Raw genomic sequence first — 23,752 nt, forward strand, 5'->3', positions numbered from 1 at the left:
TTTATTTAACTTTAATTATTTTTATTTATATTGCATTTTATTTCCTTAATACAGAAATGCCTGCAGTCATTTTTAACATCATTAGAAAGGACTCATTTAGCCACATAGATATTGCTATTTAAATTCACTGAGAATAAAATATGCTAACATGTATTGGGTGATTTTAAAGGGTTTAAGAAGGATGACAACAATTTCTTAATTCTCAAGCATGTAATTATTACTAACTTACATGTGTACTTACCGAAACCAGTATGATTCAGTATTATATGTGGACTTCTAAAGCAGTTTTTTTTCCAAATTGATTATTTCTTATTTTGTATAATGTATCACTTGTCATTAAGAATTAAATGGGTAATAAAGTGATATTTACATAACTTATTTGCATTTTGTAAATGAATACATTTAATTCCTATGTGTGGCTGTGAGAGAGAAAAAGAGTAACCCTTACTTTAGAGAATGATGCGGCTCTGAAAAACTTATCCCAAGGAAATTATCTCAACCTTTTGACACAACTTTGACTTTGTCCATCTGTGCATCGTTGGCTGTCGATTAGCTCTCGGCTGCTCACATGTACTGTAACTGGGCTGTATTTACTTTCCTTTCTGTTCCCTATAAGCTTCATCCTGCCTCTAGTTCTGATTTTATAGCAGCTTTTTAAAAAAATACTTGATTTTTTTAGAGCAGTTTTAGGTTTACAATAAAATTGTATCAACATTACTCACCAGAATGGTATTTTTTTTTAAGCCAATGACAAACCTATGCTGATGAATCATAGTCACCCAAAGTCCATCCTCAAAATGCATTCCAGGTCACTCTTGGCATCGTACATTGTATGGATTCAGAGACATGTATCATGACATGTGTCCATCATTACAACATCTGACATTGTATTTTCACTGTCCTAAAAGTCCTCTGCACTCTGCTCATTCATTTCTCCTCACAGCCGCACCCCCCTAAAGCAGGTTTTTAAGACACTGCTTTGTTTTTCTCCTATTCTACTCACAAAGGGACAATCTTTGGATACATATTCTTTTTTTTTTTTTTTTTTTTTTTTTTCAACGTTTATCTTATTTTTTGGGACAGAGAGAGACAGAGCATGAACGGGGGAGGGACAGAGAGAGAGGGAGACACAGAATCGGAAACAGGCTCCAGGCTCTGAGCCATCAGCCCAGAGCCTGACGCGGGGCTCGAACTCACCGACCGTGAGATCGTGACCTGGCTGAAGTCGGACGCTTAACCGACTGCGCCACCCAGGCGCCCCCTGGATACATATTCTTATGTATATCAAATCACACAAAATTTCATCAATAATTGTTTTTTCGAATTTGTGGTCCACTTTTACCATTTAATACTTACTGCTCAACAATATCAAGTCACTTTCTGATTTTTATTGATTCACAATACTTACAAAATTGTTCTTAAAATGTGAGAAAAGTGTGTGCATGTTTAATTCTCATTACAGGTAATAAATTGTTTTTGTTTTCAACCTAAATAAAAATGACATTTATATACTTTCATATCTTGACTTTCCATAAAACTTAGCTGCAAATAAAAACAAATTTTCCTCCTATGTGTGTAAGAAACTTTCCCAAGGGGGGAAAAGCCTTGAAACTGTTGACCCACCTCAAAGGAAACGGTCCACCAGACAAATTACTCTACAAGTGCTATTTGTTCAGAATGTCTATTAATAGAGCTAATACTAATGCATAGATATGTTGCATGATGTGCATAATGTGGCTTTTGGTGCACAATATTTAATTTTAATCATAACCACATTTGTTGAGCCCTTCTTGTGATCATGCATGGTTCTGCATTCATTACGTATTCATTTATTTAATCCTCTGAGCAGTCTTACGAGGCAGGCTTTCACAGGAGAGGAAACTAAAGCAACTAAGGATTTAATTGGCCCAGGGTCACAAAGACAGTGAGCGATGGAGCTGAAATCAGAAATTTCAGCAATCTGACACAAGAGCCCCCCCCCCTTACCCACCGTACTACTGATTAAGTTAGATCTAGACCCCTCTATTCTCTTATGTGCTACACTGGCCTCAATAACTCTGTTTCCCATGCTTTGCACTCATGTGAATTTCATAGAACTCCACAGTATATAAACCAATTTCCGGGGCATAATAATGGACAGCATCTTATGTAGCATATGAAATATGATTAATATTTTTCAGAAAAGGAATCTCATTAAAAAAATAAATTTAGTAGCATAGCATACCATCTGCATAATGACTTTTGTTATTGACATCCAGGAGAATTGCTATAAATTAACAAAGAAATTGGTGTATTCACAGAATAGGAATCATATCATGTCCATAATTGGAGACTTACTGAAACAGGAAAGCTTGTAGTTAATTCAAGAACTCAAGAAATCATCCAGGAATGATTTCTTAGTTATGCCAGACAGATGTCTGTCATCACAAAATATTTCTTTTGTTTATAATTTTAAAAAGAATAGTAAATGGATGTCAATTGTTTCCATATAGCTTTGTGATATTTTCTTTTGTTTTGATCTTAGCTGCCACATACAAGTTTTTCGCTCATGACCACATGATAGAACAAATGATCCCACGTGATTTCTTGGTTCAGTGTTTTCAACACAAACTAGTCATCAGAGAAGCTAAGTGGGTAAAAATTCCCCTGGTCATAAGTTCTTTAATAGATAGTCAAAAAGATTTCATCAAAAATGACTTCCTCCTCCGGAAATTAAAACTCACTGAGATAGCTGAATTATCTCCAGTATAAACAATGACAACTTGTTAACCATTTTTAAAGAAACAGCTTTATTAAGTTATAAAAATTTGTTGCTAGAATGCCTTACCACTGACAGCAAGCATAGGCAAAATCTACTTAACATTTCTTTGCCAAAGTTTGGTTGGGTACACCACTCTTTTTTGACTTAGCACCTACATACTGACTTCCAAAAAATAAAAACAAAAATGATATTTCATGGAACACACTTTGGGGAACACACAGTCTTTCTTTGAATTAATTTTTACATCATTTTTACTTCAATAAAAAATTTAAAGTACAATTAAAATAGGATTTTGAAACTTTAAAACACCACAGGGAATGATAAAAAAAAAAAAATAATGGTCCATCTATTGAGCAATTTATCCTCTTAGATACTATTTTTTTCCCCAATTATCAGCCTTAGCTGTTAAACGGTTCAGTTATATACACAGCTCCAATTACAAGAAACACTTGGCATAGGGAAGGGGGACTCAGTGGGAATTAATATTGTCTAATGCTATGTCCGTTTTGGTTTTGACCTGTCAAAGTTAGCCAATACGGTGGAGCCTTAAGACACAGTTGGCCTTTTAGAGATAAAACACCAAGGAGCAACAAAGTATCATATCTGAGCAGGGTAACAACTGCAGAGTTCTAGAACAAAGCCAGGCCTCTGACTTTAAAGCAATGTTAGCTATAACTTGGCTCTGCTGGGCCGAGCAAGCATATCTGATTGGTGACAGCAGGATCCCAGAACAGCTGTGGACTAATGCAGAGAAGTGACATATTCTGGCAATCAGCTTGAAATGCCATGTGGTTGTGGATTATTGAGAAGCAGTGGTAGGAGACAAATCCCCTGAGTGTGTGGCCAAGGAGAGAAGACCCAGTGGTTTTGAGTGGAGAGAGGAAACCTGAGGCAAGATACATAACAGGAGCCTTTGAGGCTAAAGTTGTAGGGACTCAGAGATATGCGATCTATAAGGTCTCACTCTCCAGAGTTGGCTTCAAATGAAAGAGTCACTTCATCCCACACAGTGAGTTGTGACAACCGCTTATCAGTAATGATCAAATCACAGCTAAGCATTCAAGTTCGGGAAATAATGAGCTAATTTAAAACCCATGGGGAATTTAAGACAGGCTAAATGACAATCTTGTATCTTAAAATTTCCCCAGGACACCTTCTCTTGTAACTGGGATCCTGGAGTCCTGATTTCCTCCATTAGAATGGGCAACACTTAATTCTGCCTTGCATGCCAAGGAAGATAGCACATTTTCCACAGGAAAATGCCAGCTTCTCACTGGGCAAACTTGCTGATAACTGGCAATATCCAAGCCTGAACTGATATGGCTGGGTTACATTGTGAACAAACTGCTTTAGAGTTTTGTAGCTGCCACCATATGATTTACACGGTCCCCAAACACAAGTAGTCAAAATCCATGTTCAGTGTGTTCTACATTGTCTTGTGTGTTTTATGGCTAAAGACTGAATCCCAAGCTAATAATAGTCACAGCAGGGAAGAAAAATTGGCAATTTATAAATCAGAGTGCAGTTAGCCCTCAGATACAAAGGGTGGCTCGCTCCTTTGTAGGCCTTGGAACTGCAGAGAATCAACTGCTTTGCCCCCCTTGCCCCCGCCTCCATGGTTTCCATCAGCCCCCATCTGCCTGGTGAACACCAGTGTATTTCAAGTTGTAATCTCCTTTGCAAAGCAGAGTTGATCACATTCATTGTGCCAACACTATGTCCAGAACAATCTTCATTACAGCATTTAGCACTTTCCACCACAATTGTGTGTTTACATATCCGTTTTCTCTACCAGAACTCCAGGAGGGCAGTGGCTGTGGCTAGCTCATGTACATGCTGAACAAATGTCTGCTAAAGGAATCAGTTTTAAAAAAAAAACCAGCGAATAAATGTCATAAACCATAAACTTCTTTGGAGAACTAAAAACACATGACATGGGAGTCCTGATGATTTTGAAAATCATATTAAAACAGATATTTTCCTTGATGATAGGCCATAATATGTAAATAACTGTTTCTTGTCTGCCATGGGAATTAATTTTAAGTCTTTAGTTAATAAGTGACTTCCTAATGTGCTGTTATTCAAAACTAAAAAAAATTTGAGTGACCAAGCATGAGCTGGAAAGGTGCTTTGAGGCTTTTTTTTTTCCATGGGAGAGAATAGATTTGACCTGAATCATTCACATTCTTGCTTGGTCCCACTTTTGACCAACCGTAAGCATTTTAAAGTGCAGCTGGTTATGTTTAGAGATGCCATCTGTAGCCATGAGAAAAGAGTCTTCTCTGATGAAGAGTTAATTGGTCTGGAAATGTTTCATAAACATGATCTTCATTTCTTAGCATGGTGTGTTTTGTTTTATTTTGGGTGTTTTGTTTTGTTTTGTTTTTTTCAGTCTAGGAAGCATGGGTTGAAACTTAGACCCAGGATTCAAACTCTACCTACTCTACTTATTAAACTGTTTGACTTCAGAAAAGCTTCCCCACATTCTACAAATCTTCATTTCCTCATCTGCTGAATGAATGTTCAAACAGTTGTAAAGATTCAATGCATTCGTGTATATGAAGTGCCCATCCTGGTGCTTGGCATACCCCAGGTTCTCTCTAAGGAGTATTTCCCTTTCTTCTTGCCAACTCACCAGGAGATTGGTGCCTCCCCCAAAGTTAGTCCATAAATACAGTAGGTGTATCTCAGCTCTTCTTTAGCTTGTAGACTGTCCTCCCACAGTTCCCCCACTTTTTAAGAGCACAATGCTTGTAGATTACAATTTCTGCCATGGGATATCCATGGATGCCAATAGCACACTGCCATATGTCATTGCTCTGCTGTATGACACTCCAACAAAACTGTTTAAAAGCTTTTTAGTGGTTAGAACATTCTTCCACTGTTAATATATTTTTGCCCTTCAAGAAAACCCTAAAATATGACTATCAAATTGTGTTGGACTATCTTTTCACTTGTAAAATTAATTTTACAATTACAGAAAGTTCCCAAATCCTCTTCATTTAGCTTCCCCTAATATTAACATTCCACATGACCATGGTACTTTATCAATACTATCAACACTAAGAAATTAAGGCATGTGGTGGCTCAGTTAAGCATCTGACTCCTGATCAGGTCAGGTCATGATCTCACAGTTCGTGAGATCAAGCCTAACATCAGGCTCTGCACTGACAGCGTGGAGCCTGCTTGGGACTCTTTCTCTCTCTGAAGATATATAAAACTTTAAAAAAATACTAAAAAAATTAATATTGGTATAATATCTTTACTTAACTAAACACCTTATATGAATTTCATTAGTTTTTCCAATAATTGGTGGGTTTTTTTTTGTTTTTTTGTTGTTGTTGTTGTTTTCCGTTCCAGAATCCCAAATTGCTTTTAGTCATCATGTTTCTTAGTCTTCTCAAATCTGGGGCAGTTCCATAGTCTCTCCTTGTTTTTCATGACTTTGACACTTTTGGGAAATGCAGGTCAGTTATTTGGTAGGGTGGCTCTCAATTTGGAATTGTGTTGATGCTTTCTCTCATTAAGTGAACGTATACGTCTGTGGCAAAAATTCTGCAGAAGTGATGTGTTTCTCTTAATCACTTAATGAGGATAGTGTTGGCTGGGCTTCTCCACTTGAAGTTACATTTTTCTCTGTGTAGTAATGACTTAGGGGAGTGACCTTAAGATTTCTCCTGGAGTATTTTAGATTATTTTTAAAAGTTTGATTAGCATGTATAAACATATAAAATTACACATAGAAAAGACTGTCCTGTTATAGAACCATTATTTTCATAACTGTCTAATACTTGCATTGTTGGGATATGTTTACACTAAAAATTAACATTAACTTTTGATCTTTCAATGTCATAGTAGCTTGGATGTTTGGTGTTAAATGCATTCACATTTTCTTCTGAACAGAATGTAGCCACATTTAGCATGCTTTGAGCTTAACTGTGGATGTATAGGATGCTGATCAGTGGGTGATCTTTAAAAATACTCTTAATGCTAAATAATTACTATTAAAGCCTCAGAAGAGGTGGAATTTATAACTTAAGACATGTAATGAGATCATTCGTTTTTAGCATATTTCACATGTCACTTGGCATAAGTTCCCTTAAAATTTCAAAATTCCACAATTCTAAGGATCATTGTGTGTGCACACCTGCGTGTGCATGTATGGGTGTGTGTAGGTATAGGTGTGTTTGTGTAACAGTCACCAAGATGAATGTAGGCAGGAAGTGCCCGAGTGGTGCCCCAAACTTTTTTTTTTAAATATTCAACTCTCTGGGGCACCTGGGTGGCTCAGTCGGTTGAGCATCCGACTTCGGCTCAGGTCATGATCTCATGGTTCGTGAGTTCGAGCCCCACATCAGGCTCTATGCTGTCAGCTCAGAGCCTGGAGCCTGCTTTGGATTCTGTGCCTCCCTCTCTCTCTGTCCTTTCCCTGCTCATATTGTCTCTTCCTGCCTCTCAAAAAATGAATAAATGCTAAAAATAAAATATTCTACTCTATTTGTGCCACTCACACAGATGATTCCCTACCAAAGCTACATTTTTAAGGATCACCACTCCATGTACTTTATTAGTGGGCTATTGACAAGTGGGACTGTCCCTGCTGAAATTCATCAGCAGTTATACTCACCATGAGTGATCAGTATTTCCTGGGAAGACCTGACTGCTACTTAATGTGTGGCAAATGTTGTTATATTTGGTGTCACCGTTATTGGTAAGTAAACAACAGTGAAAAGTTGTCCTTTAAGATATCTCTGTAGCCTCCTGCCTCTTTCCAAGCACTACTATTTCTGCTTCCGTCTACAGATAATAGGTTTGCTCCTTCGAAATAGGAAACAACCTTTTCTAGTTGCTATGATTGTTGTTACTCTGTCACTTCTCAAACTGATCCAGATGCTTCCAAACACGAGAGACCCTATGGTCACACATTCAGTTCCAATTCCACATGCCTTTGTTCACAAATCAAAAAGAACTGAACTTTTTGAAATATCGAAACCTATAAATTCATTCTTTCTTTTCATTTGCATTCACATCTACCCTCTGGATTCCATCTGCAACCCAAACCAGCAGTGCTGAAAGACCACAACAAAGGCTGCTTTCCTTGGGGTTCCCAGCTCACCGGAAGTGGGAAGCATCCGTCTCCTCACAGGCTCCGTCTCACTAGATTTCCAGACCCCATTCCATGGACCCAGACGTTCATATGCATTTTAAAACTGAGAATACAGGGTGCCTCTCAGAATGGACTGCAGCAAGCAGGATCGTGCTGGCTCCGTCCTAGCTAAGTGAGAGGCCATCTAGGTTAAAAGAGAGAAAATTGCATATTAGTTCAGGGATGTGGAATGCATGAGAAATATATAGAAGTATTCCAAATATTGATGTCATATTAATAAATTTAATTGAGTAGAACTAATTCATCTGTTTATAATTTGTTGCAATTTCCCCTTTTCCTGAGTTCACTGGGGACCAGCTTAATAGTCTCAGGTAGTATAATATATGGCCACTTTCAGCTGATATTTAAGGAAAGAAACACACAACTGTTTTATCCTATCGATGGCTCATTATTACATGGGTCCTAATCAGTTACACGTAAGACTATGAATTCCAAACACAAATAGCAAGTCAAGCTGCATTTATAATTCTGCTCCCCAACATCAAGTTCCATTATTCCTTAAAAGCCATTAAAATTAAAAACCTATTTATAAACTCTCATTAAAACAGGAACATCAAGCATTGAAAAGTACCAATTTTTTTAGGCTAATTTTAATTGTATTTTTTTAAAATTTACATCCAAATTAGCATATAGTGTCCCAATTTTTAAAGCAATGTTATTAGCCATCCCTCCTGCACAAAGTATAGTTACTCATTTGCATTAAACTTCAAACTAAGGCAATTGCATAGGTAGTTTATTCACTGCAAATATTTTATTAGAACAAACTGTAAATAAAAGTCAAAGTGTCTCCTGCTCCTCAATAAAAATATTTAATTGTATGGTGTTTCTTTTAAAAAAAATTTTTTAAATTTTTTTTTAATGTTTATTTATTTTTGAGAGAAAGAGAGAGTGAGAGTGGGGGAGGGTTAGAGAGAGACAGAGACAGAGACTCTGAAGCAGACTTCAGGCTCTGAACCAGACACAAGACTTGAACTCATGAACCATGAGATCATGACCTGAGCTGAAGTTGGAAGCTTAACTGACTGAGCCACCCAGGAGCCTCAATTGTATGCTGTTTCTTAAAAGAACATCTACTCAGTAGCAAGCTTTATAAGTTTTGTAAGGGGATAGAGCTTACAGCCTTATCCCATAAGAAGTTTTAAACACTGAAGAAGCTTAATTCATTGTCACAATTCTGCATTTGTGTCATTAGAATGAGACAAGGATGAAAATCATGATTCCAGAATAATTTTACTGATTTCTACCCACTTCTTGTCTTGGCCCTCGAACACCGTCCTCTCTGAACTTGAATGGCCATGTTTTCACTCATTTCCCAAATGTGGCAGCTGCTCATCTTTCTACCTGGAGCATTTACTCCATCGATTCCCTTTTGATGATGTTTCCACTGATAAACTACAAACGCTGTGAACCCAGGTCAGTATTAAGTGACTGAGTGGGTCCCTCGTCCCTCACAGCCCTCAGAAGGAACCACACGTGCCGACATCTTGATTTCAGACTTCTGGTCTCCAGAATGTGGGACAATGCATTTCTGTCATTCTAAGCCATGCAGTTTGTCATGGCACAGAAAACTAGTATACCTTTAAAGGAACTATCAGGGCTTTTCTGATTTTCTATTCTTTTACTTTTCCATTTTAAATATTATTTTCTTGAGGCTCCTGGGTTGGGTGTCCGACTTCAGCTCAGGTTATGATCTCACAGTTCTTGAGTTGGACCCCCATGTCGGGCTCTGTGCTGACAGCTCAGAGCCTGAGGCCTGTTTCAAATTCTGTGTCTCCCACTCTCTTCTCCTCCCCTATATATGCTCTGTGTGTGTGTGTGTGTGTGTGTGTCTCAAAAATAAACATGAAAAAATTTAAATATGATTTTCTTCACTTAAATAGATATTTTTAAAAATATAATCATCAGCCATACTAATGGCAAAATCTTGAAAAACATAAGGAAGAAGTTCATTTCTGCTTCTTCATCTCTGGCCTACCGTTCTTAATCTCCAATAGAGCCACTGATCAGAGGCATCTGTGCATCATTCCAGCAATACATAGGCACAGTCAGGCAAATACAATATTTAGCATTTTCTTTTACTTAAATAAGTAAACTTAAATAAGTAAATGGTATACATAATGTCCTGCAAGCTGATTTATTGCTCTTAATAAAATTTCTTTTGTACTGCTCCATAGCTTTACTCTGTATCCTTTTTTTCTAAGAATTACAAAATATTCCATTACATGGATGTTATTTAACTAGTTCCCTATTGATGGATGCTTGAGTTGTGTCAAGTTTCTGTTACTATACAAAGCACTCTAATAAATTCCCTTGCAGACTTTATAAAGTATACCTGTAGGATAAAGTCTTAGCAGAATAATTATATTTGCAAGATATTTTCAAAATGCCTCCCATGAAGGATATAAGTCTCCTTTCATATGAATTTATAGGCATTGCACTCTTTTCTTAATGAAAAAGTTCAGTTTTAGGATCAATGTGGTATGTAAACAATGATTTCAGGTGGATTATGCTGTAATTATTTATTGCTAATATATACCTCAGCTAATTTTCTATGAATGTTCATTAGGTATCTAATAATGTGAATCACATAAGAACTATTCAGTATTTTATAGCTTGCTGACTACAATACAAGGAAAGCAGTTGTTCAATCTAGAGACAATGTGAAGATAAAAAAAAAATTCTTTGCTTTTGGAACAAGATAGTGAAATTAGCTCCTCAGGAACCTCATTTCTTTCTTTCTTTTTAAATGGAAATGTAAGTATCTTATTAGTTCCAGGTGTATACCATAGTGGTGCAATATTCTTACACACTACAAAATGATCCTCATGATAAGTCTAGTTACTATCTGTCACCTTACAAAGTCATTACAGTATCATTTACTATATTCCCCAGCATACATCTTCATGACATTTATTTTATAACTGAAAATTTGTACCTCTTAACCCCCTTCACCTATTTTGCAAGTCCCCCAAAGATTTGTTTCCCGTAGCTAGCAGTCTGTTTCTGCTTTGTCTCATTTGTTCATTTGTTTTGGTTTTTAGATTCTACATATAAGTGAAATCATATGGTATTTGTCTTTCTCCGACTTATTTCACTTAGCACAATGCACTCTAGCTCCATCCATGGAGTTGAAAAAGGCGAGAGCTCCTTCTTTGTTATGGCTGAGTAATATTCTATTATATATTTATATAATTTATATAAAATTATAAATATACGTATATACACACATACATATATATCAGTTCTTTATCCATTCTTCTATCAATGGACACTTAGGTTTCTTCCATATCTTAGCTGTTGTAAATAATACCACAATGAACATAGGGGTGCATGTATCTTTTTGGATTGGTATTTTCATTTTCTTTGGACAAATATCCAGAAGTGGAATTGCTGGAATTTATGATAGCTCTATTTTTAATTTTTTTGAGGAAACTCAATAGTGTTTTCAATAGCGGCCACACCAGTTTACATTCCCACCAACAGTGTTCAAGGGTTCCCATTTCTCGACATCCTTGCCAACACTTGTTATTTTTTGTCTTTTTGATAATAGCCAATCTGACAGGTGTGAGGTGATATTTCATTGTAGTTTTCATTTGCGTTTCACTGATGATTAGTGATGTTGCGATCTTTTTGTGTGCCTTTTGGCCATCTATATGTCTTCCTTGGAAAAACGTTCATTCAAGTCCTCTGCCCATTTTTTAACTGGGTTATTTGTGAATTTTTTACGTTAAGTTATGTGAGTTCTTCATATATTTTGTATACTAGTCCCTTATTGGATATATGATTTGCACATATCTTCTCTCATTCAATAGGTTGCTTTTTTGTTTCATTGATGGTTTTCTTCACTGTGCAAAAGCTTCTTAGTTTGATATAATCCCTTTTGTTTATCTCAGCTTTTGTTACCCTTGTGTAAGGAGAATGGTCCAAAAAAAATATTACTAAAACCAGGGTCATAGAGTTTTTACCTATGTTTTCTTCTAAGAGTTTTATGGTTTCACATCTTACATTCAATTCTTTAATTCACTTTAAATTTATTTTTATATATGGGGTAAGATAGTTCTCCAGTTTTATTCTTTTGCATGTATCTGTCTGGTTTTTCCAGCACCATTTATTGAAGAGACTGTCTTTTCTCCATTGTATATTTTTGCCTCCTATGTCATAGATTAATTGGCCATATAGAAATGGGGCTTGGGGGCTCTTATTCTGTTCTATTCTATTGATCTATGTGTTTGGTTTTGGGGCTAGTACTATACTATTTTGACTACTATAGCTTGCAATACAGTTTGAAATCAGGAAACTCTAGCTTTGTTCTTTCTCAAAATCGCTTTGACTGTTTGGGGTCTTTTGTTGTTCCAGACAAATTTTAGGATCCTTTAGGAACCTAATTTCTTGTCAGAAAGACCAGTCTTGATATAGAGGGGTCCCTGCCTCCCTAGGAACTGTACCAGGATTGCCAAGTTTGAGAAGTCACTACTGACTTACAGGAAAAAGCAGAGGTCCAGGAGGAGAGGAAGAAATGGGTACCTTGGAAGGTGTGGATTTCTTAGAGAGTGAATGTGTATTTTTAAATTTAGATGGGCATTTTTCATTATTTAGTAGGAGAAGGAGAGAATTGTTTCATCTTAAAAGGGTGATTCCATGGGGCCAGAAAAGCAAGTAAGATTTAAAAATACCTACCAGATCAAATAGTCCGTGCCTCTAAAAATATGGTAATATCACATCAAAAATGAGAAACACCACAAATTCCTTTATGGCTAAACATGTTTTTAAGGAATTAAATAGGTTTCCAGAAAAATTGGTAACAAGAAACAGTGATCATGGATTCATGGATAAGTAGGGGGTAAAACCAAGGGCACCTTAAGATTCTTCTGTTAGTTGCTACAACATTTCATGAAAAGTTAGTAAAATTTTAAAATTATATACTAAACATATATACTCTACACATGTTTGAACAAGGAAATCCCTGATAAGTATCTCATTGGATTCTAGTGAGAGCTATGACAACCCAGTAAAGAATTTGTGAAATCTCCAGCAAAATGATGTACTCTAAATGTGGAGCTCTCTGGGGTTAAGACCATTTTAAGCAACTCTGCTAAATACCACCTTTTTTGTGTATCTAGACTCTGAGGCTCCAAGGGATGACACTTAAGACCAAAAGAGCTGTCATTCATTTTCCTGAATATGCCTGAGCCTGAACAAATTACTAATCACCCCAGTGAAGAAAGAAAGGAGAGATGCTAATGAGTTTTTTTTTCTTTCAAGATAGTTTAAATTTTGTTACTGGTAGGGATAAGCACTTTTAATAGCTAAGGCAGTACTCAAAAAGATTCATATGGCCCAAGAAGAATAGGTTTCACAGACTCTTAGAGGAAAAGAGAAGTTTGGCTGCATATTCTATCTCCACAGTGGTTTCACCAAGTATGAGTTTGTTTCTCTTCCACAGCAAGAAGCACAGAGGACAGCCCAAAGTTGGCACTGCATCTCTGTAGCCTCATCTATGCCCTGGGCGCTTTCAAATTTCTGCTCATGGCCGTCTCATGGTCACAGCATGGCTGCTCCCCCTTCAGGCTCACATCTGCATTCCAAGCAGAATCAAGAAACAGGGTGACCAAAAATGTATAGCATCAAGGAGGCAAAGCTTATATCAGGGAAGCAAAACTTCTAGAAATTCATAGCCAATTTCCACATTCACCTACTAATTTTATTTATTTACTTATTTTGACCAGAATCGTGTTGCATGGCTATGTCTAGCTACAAAGAAGACTGAGAAATAGAATTTCTTCTTCTCCTCCTCTTTCTTCTTCTTCTTTTCTTCTTCTTCTTCTTCTTCTTCTTCTTCTTCTTCTTCTTCTTTTAATGCTAGATAGGTTGTTCTGCCCAAGAAAACAAAGGTCTTTTGTTAGAAAGGAGGAAAGGAGAATGGGTATTCTGTAGGCACCTAACATTTGTCTGCTGCCGTACTTAAGAGATCATTTAATGCAATTTCCACCCTCTTTTTCTTCCACCCTTCCTCATTTTATGTTGAGAAAACTAGATCAAGTGACCCACTCAATATCATACAGACAGTTCATGGCAAAGCTGGAACCAAAATTTGAAAGTATGATCCCTTAACACAGTGGTGCTCTTTCCAATGTATGCCCCTATTCTCTTAGTTCATAAACTGTGCACAGAGCCCCCCCAGTTACACAGATACCATTTTTCTTCTCCTTACTCCCTCAACTCTGTTTCCAGACTCAGGTCTGTATTTAGCCATATGCTTGTCTCATTCAACCTTAAGAGTCACATTGTTTGGCTGCAGCCAGAAAATGAATAATGTCCACGTCAGCGGGCTGCTTTGGCTTTCCAAAATAGTGAAGACTTTAACCTAAAGGGTTAAGATTTATGAACTGCAAACAAAGATTAACTGCTAAGGAGAAATAAAAAAGGAAACACAGAATACAATAGAATATTCTTTGACCTAAACCTCAGAAAGGAGAATATGACTAAGTTTCATTTACCTTAAAATCTGCTCTCCCTCTCCTAACCTCTGCTATATCTATCTTTTGCAATATTACTTTGATTCCTGTGCTTAGAATTTACTAGAGTAGGGGGCGCTTGTGTGACTCAGGTGGTTAAGCATCCAACTCTTGGTTTTGGTTCAAGTCATGATCTCATGGTCTGTGAGTTCAAGCCCTGCATCGGGCTCTGCACTGACAGTGCACAGCCTGTTTGGGATTCTTTCTTTCCCCCTCTCTTCCCCTTCCCCACTCTCTCTCAAAAATAAATAAATTAACTTAAAGAAAAATAATTTCCTAGAGTCATGGCTGTTTAGTTAGAACCAACATGTCTGATCCTACCAACTGTCACAGAACAGTAGCTGATTGGAGCGTCCATCTGAGGCAGAAATAGCACCATGCCAGGTAGCAATTCAGACACAAAGGCCAAAGTTCACTCAGTCTGGGAGTGGTCCCTCAGTCTGCCTCCCACTCTGCTTTTCTGTGTTCTACATTATATTTATTCTATTATCATAGGCTCATACGTGGGATCCTGGGTATTCAGAAAGTGCAAACACTAAACATTTCATTTTATTTTATTAAAAAAATTAATGTTTTACTTATTTTTATGAGAGAGACAGAGAAAGAGAGAGAGACAGAGAGACAGAGTATGAGGGGGTGGAGGGGCAGAGAGAGAGGGGGAGACACAGAATCCATGAAGCAGATTCCAGGTTCCAAGCTATCAGCACAGAGCCTGATGCAGGGCTGGAACCCAGATACCATGAGATCATGACTTGAGTCAAAGTCGGATGCTTAACCGACTGAACAGTTTAAAAGATTACCATGCTCGGGGCACCTGGGTGGCTCAGTCAGCTGGGCATCCAACTTTGGCTCAGGTCATGATCTCGCAGTTAGAGGGTTTGAGCCCCACATTGGACTCTGTGATGACAGCTCAGAGCCTAGAGCCTGCCTTGGATTCTGTGTGTATGTGCCTCTCTCTCTGTTCCTCCCCCACTAGCACTCTGTCTCTCTCTCTCTCTCTCAAAGGTAAATAAAGATTAAAAAATATTTTTTTTGTTTTAAATAAAAAAAATAAATAAAAGATTACCATACTCTATTGCCGTCCATTTGTTTCAGAAGCTTTGAAGTCAGAACATGCTTCTGTATTATTAAACTTTTTCTAAGCTGCATCTATGAAGATAATTAGAAAAAATAAGATGTAGATTTCAGTGCAGGATTGGGAAGACACTTCTGACAATGAGCTAGACTGTGCCACGTGAGGTTAGGGATTTGCATTCTCAGCATGGCACTTTGCACGTTCTAGGTATTAATACTTTTCCATTTTGAAGATGTATTCAAAAATGCTTATGACCATGTTATGAATTAATTGTTCTTCCTCTGAGTAGGAGTTTGTAGTAGACAAGCTCGGAGATGCCATCTCAAGAAAGATTCTGTGATTTGATCATTAAAATGTAGATTGTCAGCATATGAGTTCCTTAAAAATGACTTTCTTCTTTTACTTAAGATGTCAGATAAATCCTTTTCCTGCCTTATCTTATGGCCTTTGACGTGACATTTCTTCTCATAGTTCTCATTCCCTGATTTTCCCATTATTCAGTTCAGATGTTACCTCAGAAAAGCTCCCATGACTAACTCACCCCAAATAGCCCACACCCACTAAGCAGTGACTGAGCTGGGCCCCCCACAGATCAGCACATGTAACAGTACATTTTTCTCAGTGATGGATCCATGTCAATTACATGTTGGGCTTCAGCAGAAGTAGCTGGGACTCTGTCAGCTGTGGTCTGGACTTTCTAATGCCCCCCGTGTGTGAATATTAGGATTTGTCCATAAACACACACACACATACGTACACCAGAAAGACCCCAAACAAACTAATCTTCAGGCAAAGGTTTATCTAAATCCAGAGTTTTAGAAATGTCTCAACATTATTTGCATGAATCAATCTACTATCTATGTATCTATTACCTACCTATCATGATCATCATCATCTATCTATATCTATACACATAAATATATATATGTACTGAAAGGTATCTTTTTATTAAAACATTGAACACTGCATCTCAGTCTAAAGTACCTGAGTTTAGGTGCCTTGGTGGCATGTCCATGGTGTGTTTTACATGGCATATGTTGTTCTGTAACAAAGCATTTCTTGAGTTGTTTTCTCAATCATGTGTCTTAGAAATCTCTCCATATTGGTTCGTTTATTTTGGTCTATCCTTATGCATTACATAAGGCTTTCTCTAGAGTAGACTCTGAGAAGTCTGATATCAAGGCTATGGAGTCTGTGATTTTTTTTATTTTAGTATGAACTTTCCTCCAAAAGTAGCTGAACTAATTTGCAATCCCATCAACAGTGTATAATGATATTTCTCATTGTCTTCTCTAATGTTTGATGTAAACATTTTTTTGCAATTCCGTAAATGTTTAATGTCATTTTTCTAGCCTTAAAAACAGGTCCAACCTGCACCAAAAATAAATGTATAGATGGATATCACACACACACACCACACACACACACACACACACTCATACATATCGTACATAGATGTTTATTCAGACAAAAACTCCTCACAACATTTATTAACTTTGTGTCATTTTAATTGATTTTTATAAGGAGCTCTTTAACACAAATTACTTTCCTAATCTTTAATCAGTATTCTAAATTCCAGTTTCAGTCATTAATTTAAAAATGGAAATATGTATACTGAATCAAGATTTTAAGAAGTCTGTACATCACCCTCGTTCCTTTTGTTCCTTACTATCCTGAACCTTCTCATGTGAGATGTGGAAATCTGAGTTGGGTGTGAGGTTATGTGAAAGGGTGAGGGATGGTGACTAGAAATTGCTCCTTAGAGACAGTTACAGAGCAAAGAGGAGGGCAAACCCGTTCATTATTTCTCTCCATTACCGAGAATTTATGATATGAAGTGAGAGACAATTGAGCCTAACCATTTATGCATCCAATAAATATTTGCCTACTATATGGTAGGGACTGGGTATATGTGTGAATGAAATAATTATTTGCTCTCATATAGTATTCAGTCTGGTGGAAAAGACACAAATAACAAATTATCACCAAATGGTGAAGGGCATGAAGGAAACAAGCGGAGGTGACATGGACTAGGGAGGGGCTACACAATCATGCTAGAGTTTCAAGAAGGTTTTGCTGAGACTTAAAACACAAAAAGACACTCTCCAGGAAAAATGAGAGGGAAAGCATTCCCGATAGAAAGAATAGCATTTTACCTGCCCCAAAACATGATAGACTGTGAGAGCCTGATGAAAAGGGAGGCAGTGGAATCAGGTGAAGGAGGATGGAGGGACACAGGCAAGGTACAGGTCCCAATACCTTGTGAGAATAAGCTAGGAGATCACTTTGTAGTGTGTACACACGTTGAATTGTAATGTTCCACGCTTGAAACACATATAATGTTATATATCAATTTTACCTCAATAAAAAGAGAGCACGTGTGTGCATGAGACAGAGAGAAGGAGGGGGGGAAGGGAGGAAAGAAGGGAGGAAGGGTAAAGGGAGGAAGGAAGGAAGGGAAGAAGGGAGGAAGGGAAAAAGAGGAAGGAAGGAAGGTAGGAAGGAAGGAAGGAAGGAAGGGAAGAAGGGAGGAAGGGAAAAAGGAAGGAAGGAAGGAAGGAAGGAAGGAAGGAAGGAAGGAAGGAAGGAAGGAAAAGAAGAAGGGAGGAAGGGAAAAGAGGAAGGAAGGAAGGAAGGAAGGAAGGAAGGAAGGAAGGAAGGAAGAAGGGAGGAAGGGAAAAAGAGAGGAAGGAAGGAAGAAAGGAAGAAGGGAGGAAGGGAAAAAGAGAGGAAGGAAGGAAGGAAGGAAGGAAGGAAGGAAGGAAGGAAGGAAGGGAAGAAGGAAAAGGTAAGTGAAAATGAGAGTATTCTAACCTGCCAGTACAGGGGAGAGTTGAAGAGAGATTTCAGAGAGCCAAACTGCTGCTCTCCACTGCACATGTCAGACTAGAGAATGAATTGCTTTGTACATATCATGCCTCTACAATGATACTCACTGCAGTGAGATGCTACCTATTTTTATAAATACATGAACATGTTTTGAAAAAAATATATGTATTTGACTCCATTTCTGACATATCATGGGTCCTTAATAAATGTGAATTGAAATGGAATTTATCTGTTAATTCTCCTCAAATATTTCCCACTTTTTCACATTAATGGCTTTTTATTCACTTGATATATGGTCTTCTAATACAGTATATTTTTAATGAATCAACAACACACAGGTATGTTTTTAAAGTAAAACTTGCATCCATTTCTTTAAAAACTGGCAGAGCAGTAATAATATCAGTGACAGTATTAATGCAACAATGAATGTCAGTGCCAAAATAAAGATTGAATTGCCATTGGAATTTATATTTATCCCTCAATGCAAGTAGCTACTTCTAGCACAAACAACTTCTGACAACCCAATACAGTGAGAAGGGTAAGCAGTTGCTCCTTTTTATCTATAAAGTTTATTTGGCACAAAAAAATCTTATTCTTTAGATTTTATTACTATCTGTCATGTTCACTGCAGCTAATTTCTATCTATCATTTTAATGCAGGATTGTGGTTTGCTGATTCACCCAGAAGAAGCCTGTGGATTACAGCCTATTTCCTCTGACTACATTGAAGCCATTTCACAGCCTGAACTAAAGATCTGTCCATCTGGGGACACAAAAGGTGACTAGTACATTGGGTGTCACTTCTCTTAAAAAAATTATTTGATATAGATAAGTGTACGCTTATTTGTTTTTTTTTTTTAATTTTTTTTTAACGTTTATTTATTTTTGAGACAGAGAGAGACAGAGCATGAATGGGGGAGGGTCAGAGAGAGAGGGAGACACAGAATCCGAAACAGGCTCTAGGCTCTGAGCGGTCAGCACAGAGCCTGACGCGGGGCTTGAACTCACAAACCGTGAGATCATGACCTGAGCTGAAGTCGGACGCCTAACCGACTGAGCCACCCAGGCGCCCCGAGTGTACGCTTATTTGAACTATCCTTATACAAAAAAAATCAAGGTACTACACAACTTTTTCATTAGTATGAACTGTAACACATGTAATTAATGCATTATTTTAATATGTGAAATATTTGTTAATCAAATGCTTTTCTCTTCACCCTCCACTCTTTGCCTTGTGAATCCATATTCATCTACAGATATCAGCCAAAAAGTCACTTGTGCCAGAAAGCCTTTCTTCAGCCTCTGATTTGTTTCTTTATTATACATTTTCATTGTACTCCATGCTTTTCTTCCATGAGAATTTCCACAATTATTTAAATGCTAAGTATGTAATTAATTCTTTGGTGTCAGTCTTCCCAGATTGTGAGCTGCACGAGGACAGGGAATCTGACTTGTTCACACTATCAGTTCACTTAGTACTCTAATTTCTACAGAGTACGTAGACTACGTCAGCCAAAGAACTGTCTTAAGGAAACAAGTTTCGTTTCCTTTGATTATATAAAAAAAAAAATCCTTGAGAATGATCTCTCATGTCTCCCATATATTGAGCATTAATAGAAGCAGGAAAATCATAATGTCAAATTGGAATTATAGTGTTGAATCCTGCCTGATTCTAGAACAGACCCGGAATGAGACACCTTGGTGCCACTATCCACTTTCCCTGTTTACCTCCTTCCCCAGCACTTTTCTTTCAGTGGAGTCTAGTGGGGTCAATCCAAAGGTGGGGACCAAAAATGCTTCCAAAAAGATAAGAGGAACAGGGAGCATCTTCTCTGAGATTTCTGCTTGCCCATCTGGCCTCACGACCCCAAGTCTCCCTTCATCTAAAAAGTCTAAGAAAACACTCAGGAGCTTTTCTACCCTCACCATGAACTTCACACCACAACCTGAATGGGAAATGAGTTTCACAAATGAGCAGTACAAATCGCAATTTGGCACGCACGGTGAGCAAGCGTGGGCATATCCCTGCTCTTGAACATGTGTTCTAAATAATAAATTACAGTCGCTGCATAGGGAGGGATTTACCCATTATGACATGTCAGGAGGTATGATTTATGATTCTCAGCTAAATGAGATATACACTCTTACGTACAAAGGAGACCCCGATGTGTCTAGTTATGGATTTTCTTTATCAGATGACATTTTATGAGAATCATAAAACAACTTAACTTTCTTCCTGCTATTGAGCCAAGTCAAAAGTTCATCAACAAAAAGTTGAAGATATGGTACTGAGATTCCTCAAGAAGTGGCATCTTTTTCTGTTCATTAAATTTGCTGTAACTTACGCCAGGCCCTGTCATGAAGCTATCTCCATGCCTGGTCCTTAACAGGAGATGCTGCCTTCGAACAGGGACCTTCTGGTAACTTGAGTAGCGAGGCTTCTTTAGAGAAGACCCCAAAATTGACTCCCCAGTCAAGCCCATGCCTCTTAGCCCGACGATACCAGGCCTCATAATCTGACCCTTTTAGGCCCCCATAATCTGGCCCTTCCTCTCTCCCAGCTCCTCCCAGCCTCTTGGTTTCACTTCATGCCAATAATGCTGCTGCAGGGTTCCACATTCTTGTCCATGCTGTCCTGTGCTCCTAAAAGTCTTCTCATCTTGGTCCAATTCTCCCGATGCTATATTTTCCTCTCCAGGAAGCCTCTCCTTACCACCCCACCCCCTGATTAGCTCCCCAGAATACTTTGGGCACATGTTTACCGTAGCACTTACTTCATTATGTTTCAAGTGTTTAATTTCTCTCTCTTTCTCTAATCAGTAGTTTTCAAAGTGGAATGGTACATCTGAGCAAGAGGAGGGAGTGGCATGGGACAGTCCCCAAGATGAAGCCAGTAAAGCTTAAAATACATACACATTTATTTATGTCTAATCATTCTTATTTTTGTTTTATAACAAACATAATACATCGATATGGAAGTATAGGTACCTACATTACAGTGCGTGTTTATTAATATAGTAAGGGTGCATTAGCAGTTCGTTTTTATGATGACTGCCCTAGATTGTGTTTCTCCAGAGCCGAGATTGTCCCTCATGCATCTTTCAGTGTCTAAGATGATTCAAAAATGATTGCTGAACTAAAACCGAGATCCAAGCCCTCCTCCTTTCCACAGAAGATTGCGAGCAGTCAGGGCACAATCGACCAGGGAAAACTGCTTCACTCTTATGGTCCTAAAGATCTAAAGATTCCAAACAAGTGAGATCGGCAACAGCAGTTTGCGCGAATGGAGTTTTGTTGCCAGAGACGATTTCCTTCCTTGATGGTGGGACTCCCTCCTGCTGAAAGAAGCTGTCACGGTGGGACAACATTGGGAGGAAGTTTATTTAGGAAGTCCAGCCTTAACTTGCATGACCATAGATTAGTTCTGAAATCTTATTTTCACAGCACATTACAGTTATTTAGCAGGACTGGGTCCGTTTTTTCACCTTGCCAACGAAATGATGGTTTATGTGTCTTTTCGATAACACTAGCTAATATCATTTTGCGTGACTTTTGTTCATATTTTTAAGTTGATCTTAAGCCTTTAGAGAAGAATCTAACTATAAAACACAGACTAAGAATAAAAGTTCTTGCTTAAGAAAGAAAAAATAATTCTAATCTAAAGAAAGAAGAAATTTATACATGATTAAACATGATTTTGAATGATAATTACCTTAAAGGAAAATAACTCCAAAGGCATTTTACGACATATAAACAAAAATATTTTATCATGTTTTATTTGTAGCAAGGGAATATGACAACTTATACTTTAATACTTCTAGTGTTGAAAATATGATGTGTTTTTTTCTTCTTAAGGGAAAACTGCTTTATTTTATAACAGTGTAGAGTCAGGATTTAGTGCCATCTATATGATTTTACATCTCAGCATGGCCCTAGGTCACAAAGTTGAGTTTCTTCCCTCCATTATGTCAGCCAATCTGATTCACTTAAATGGCTGGAATCTAACTTGCATTAAATATAAAGCTATAATTATAAACCAAATAACTTCTCCCAAAAGCCCTATTTATTCCTCAGAATGTCATTCCCTAAAACATATGTCATACTCTATTTCAGAAATCACAGCTTTGATTCATTCAATGTTTAAATATATAACATAGAATTCATGTCTCTCTTTTTGACAATTTTAGTTAAGAGCTGGTATCATTTAAAATGTCAAGAAACTCCAGTCTTGCAGATGTTATACAGATGTCTATTTCAAGCAGCATTACTAAATCACAATAAAAAGGGGGGGGGCATTTTAAACCAATACAAAAATGCAAAGAGTTATGACTATATAAATATATAGTAGTATGAAGCATTGAGGCCAAGATTTCAGAGACCCAATCAGGAGTCCTTTTGATGTGCATGAGATTTTATGCCCACAAACTAATTGTGCCCATATTTGGATTTTTGTGCATGCAATTGGCCACTTATTTCTTCAGCTTTAGAAGCAAATGGCCAAAGAAGACCTCAGCTTGTACAAAATTAGCTGTCAGCAAGGTTAGAGCAGGACAAAATGTCTGGGGGAGAGGACGCAGGTGCCCTTAAATATTCAAGGATCTGATGAAAACAGAGACCTTCAAAATATTATTAGATATAATCTCATTAGCAGAAACACATTTATGTCCCCAACATACCCACCATCCTATTAGAAAGAAAATTACCCATCTTTTTTTTTAAACATAGTCTCCATCAACAGGTGAACCCACTAAATAAATACAGCTTTTTAAAATAAAGGCATTCATTAAAACAACCTGATGTGGGCTTTCCTATAAACAAGTGCTACCAAAGAGACCATTGGGCCATATTTCATTTTCAACTGATGATTTTGTGCTATCCTCGCCTAATACGACAAAAGGATCAGAAAATTGGAGACTCCAAGACTTCAGTCCTGGTCCAACCTGTCATTAACAGCATGATCCCATTTCTATCATTTAATTCTTGTGGCCTCAGTTTACCTCATCTGGCAAAGAGGAGGGTGGACACAAGACCCAAAGCCCATTCCACCCCATTCAAGAGGATGCCCACTGAATACAAATCATCGTGAAGATGTGAAGATGTGAAGAAATTGGTTACTGATTACAAACCCTATATTCCAGTGCAAAGTCAGATTTAGAAGCAAGTTATATTCTAAATGAAAACCACAGAAAAATCACAAAATGGAAATGGATGGAGAAACAAGCATTTTTGAGGATAATCTTCACATTGCCATTCAAAAGCCAGCACCTCTCCGTCTTTTAGTAGCACTGCTCTTCTCTACATTTGGAAACTTTGGAAATGCCTTTTACCGAGCAGACCTTTTTCTCTCCTATATGTAATCTTTTGTGGAAGCTACTTATTTCTTTAGTCCCTGCTGTTAGGGTGGCT

At 37.6% G+C, this 23,752-nt stretch overlaps 1 protein-coding gene across 4 annotated transcripts in view; it reads left to right on the forward strand.

Annotated features, from left to right (window-relative positions):
- CPED1 (cadherin like and PC-esterase domain containing 1) overlaps positions 1 to 23,752 on the forward strand; it is a 268,756-nt gene that overhangs the window by 203,755 nt on the left and 41,249 nt on the right. For all 4 annotated transcript variants that reach the window (XM_015540679.2, XM_007089175.3, XM_042970757.1 and 1 more), the window contains one exon: positions 19,007 to 19,124. In XM_015540679.2, the coding sequence (XP_015396165.2) occupies positions 19,007 to 19,124 (118 nt within the window). The remainder of the gene's footprint in view (positions 1 to 19,006; positions 19,125 to 23,752) is intronic.

This window comes from Panthera tigris, chromosome A2, assembly GCF_018350195.1.
Source record: "Panthera tigris isolate Pti1 chromosome A2, P.tigris_Pti1_mat1.1, whole genome shotgun sequence".
In the NCBI taxonomy this organism is placed as follows: Eukaryota; Metazoa; Chordata; class Mammalia; order Carnivora; family Felidae; genus Panthera; species Panthera tigris.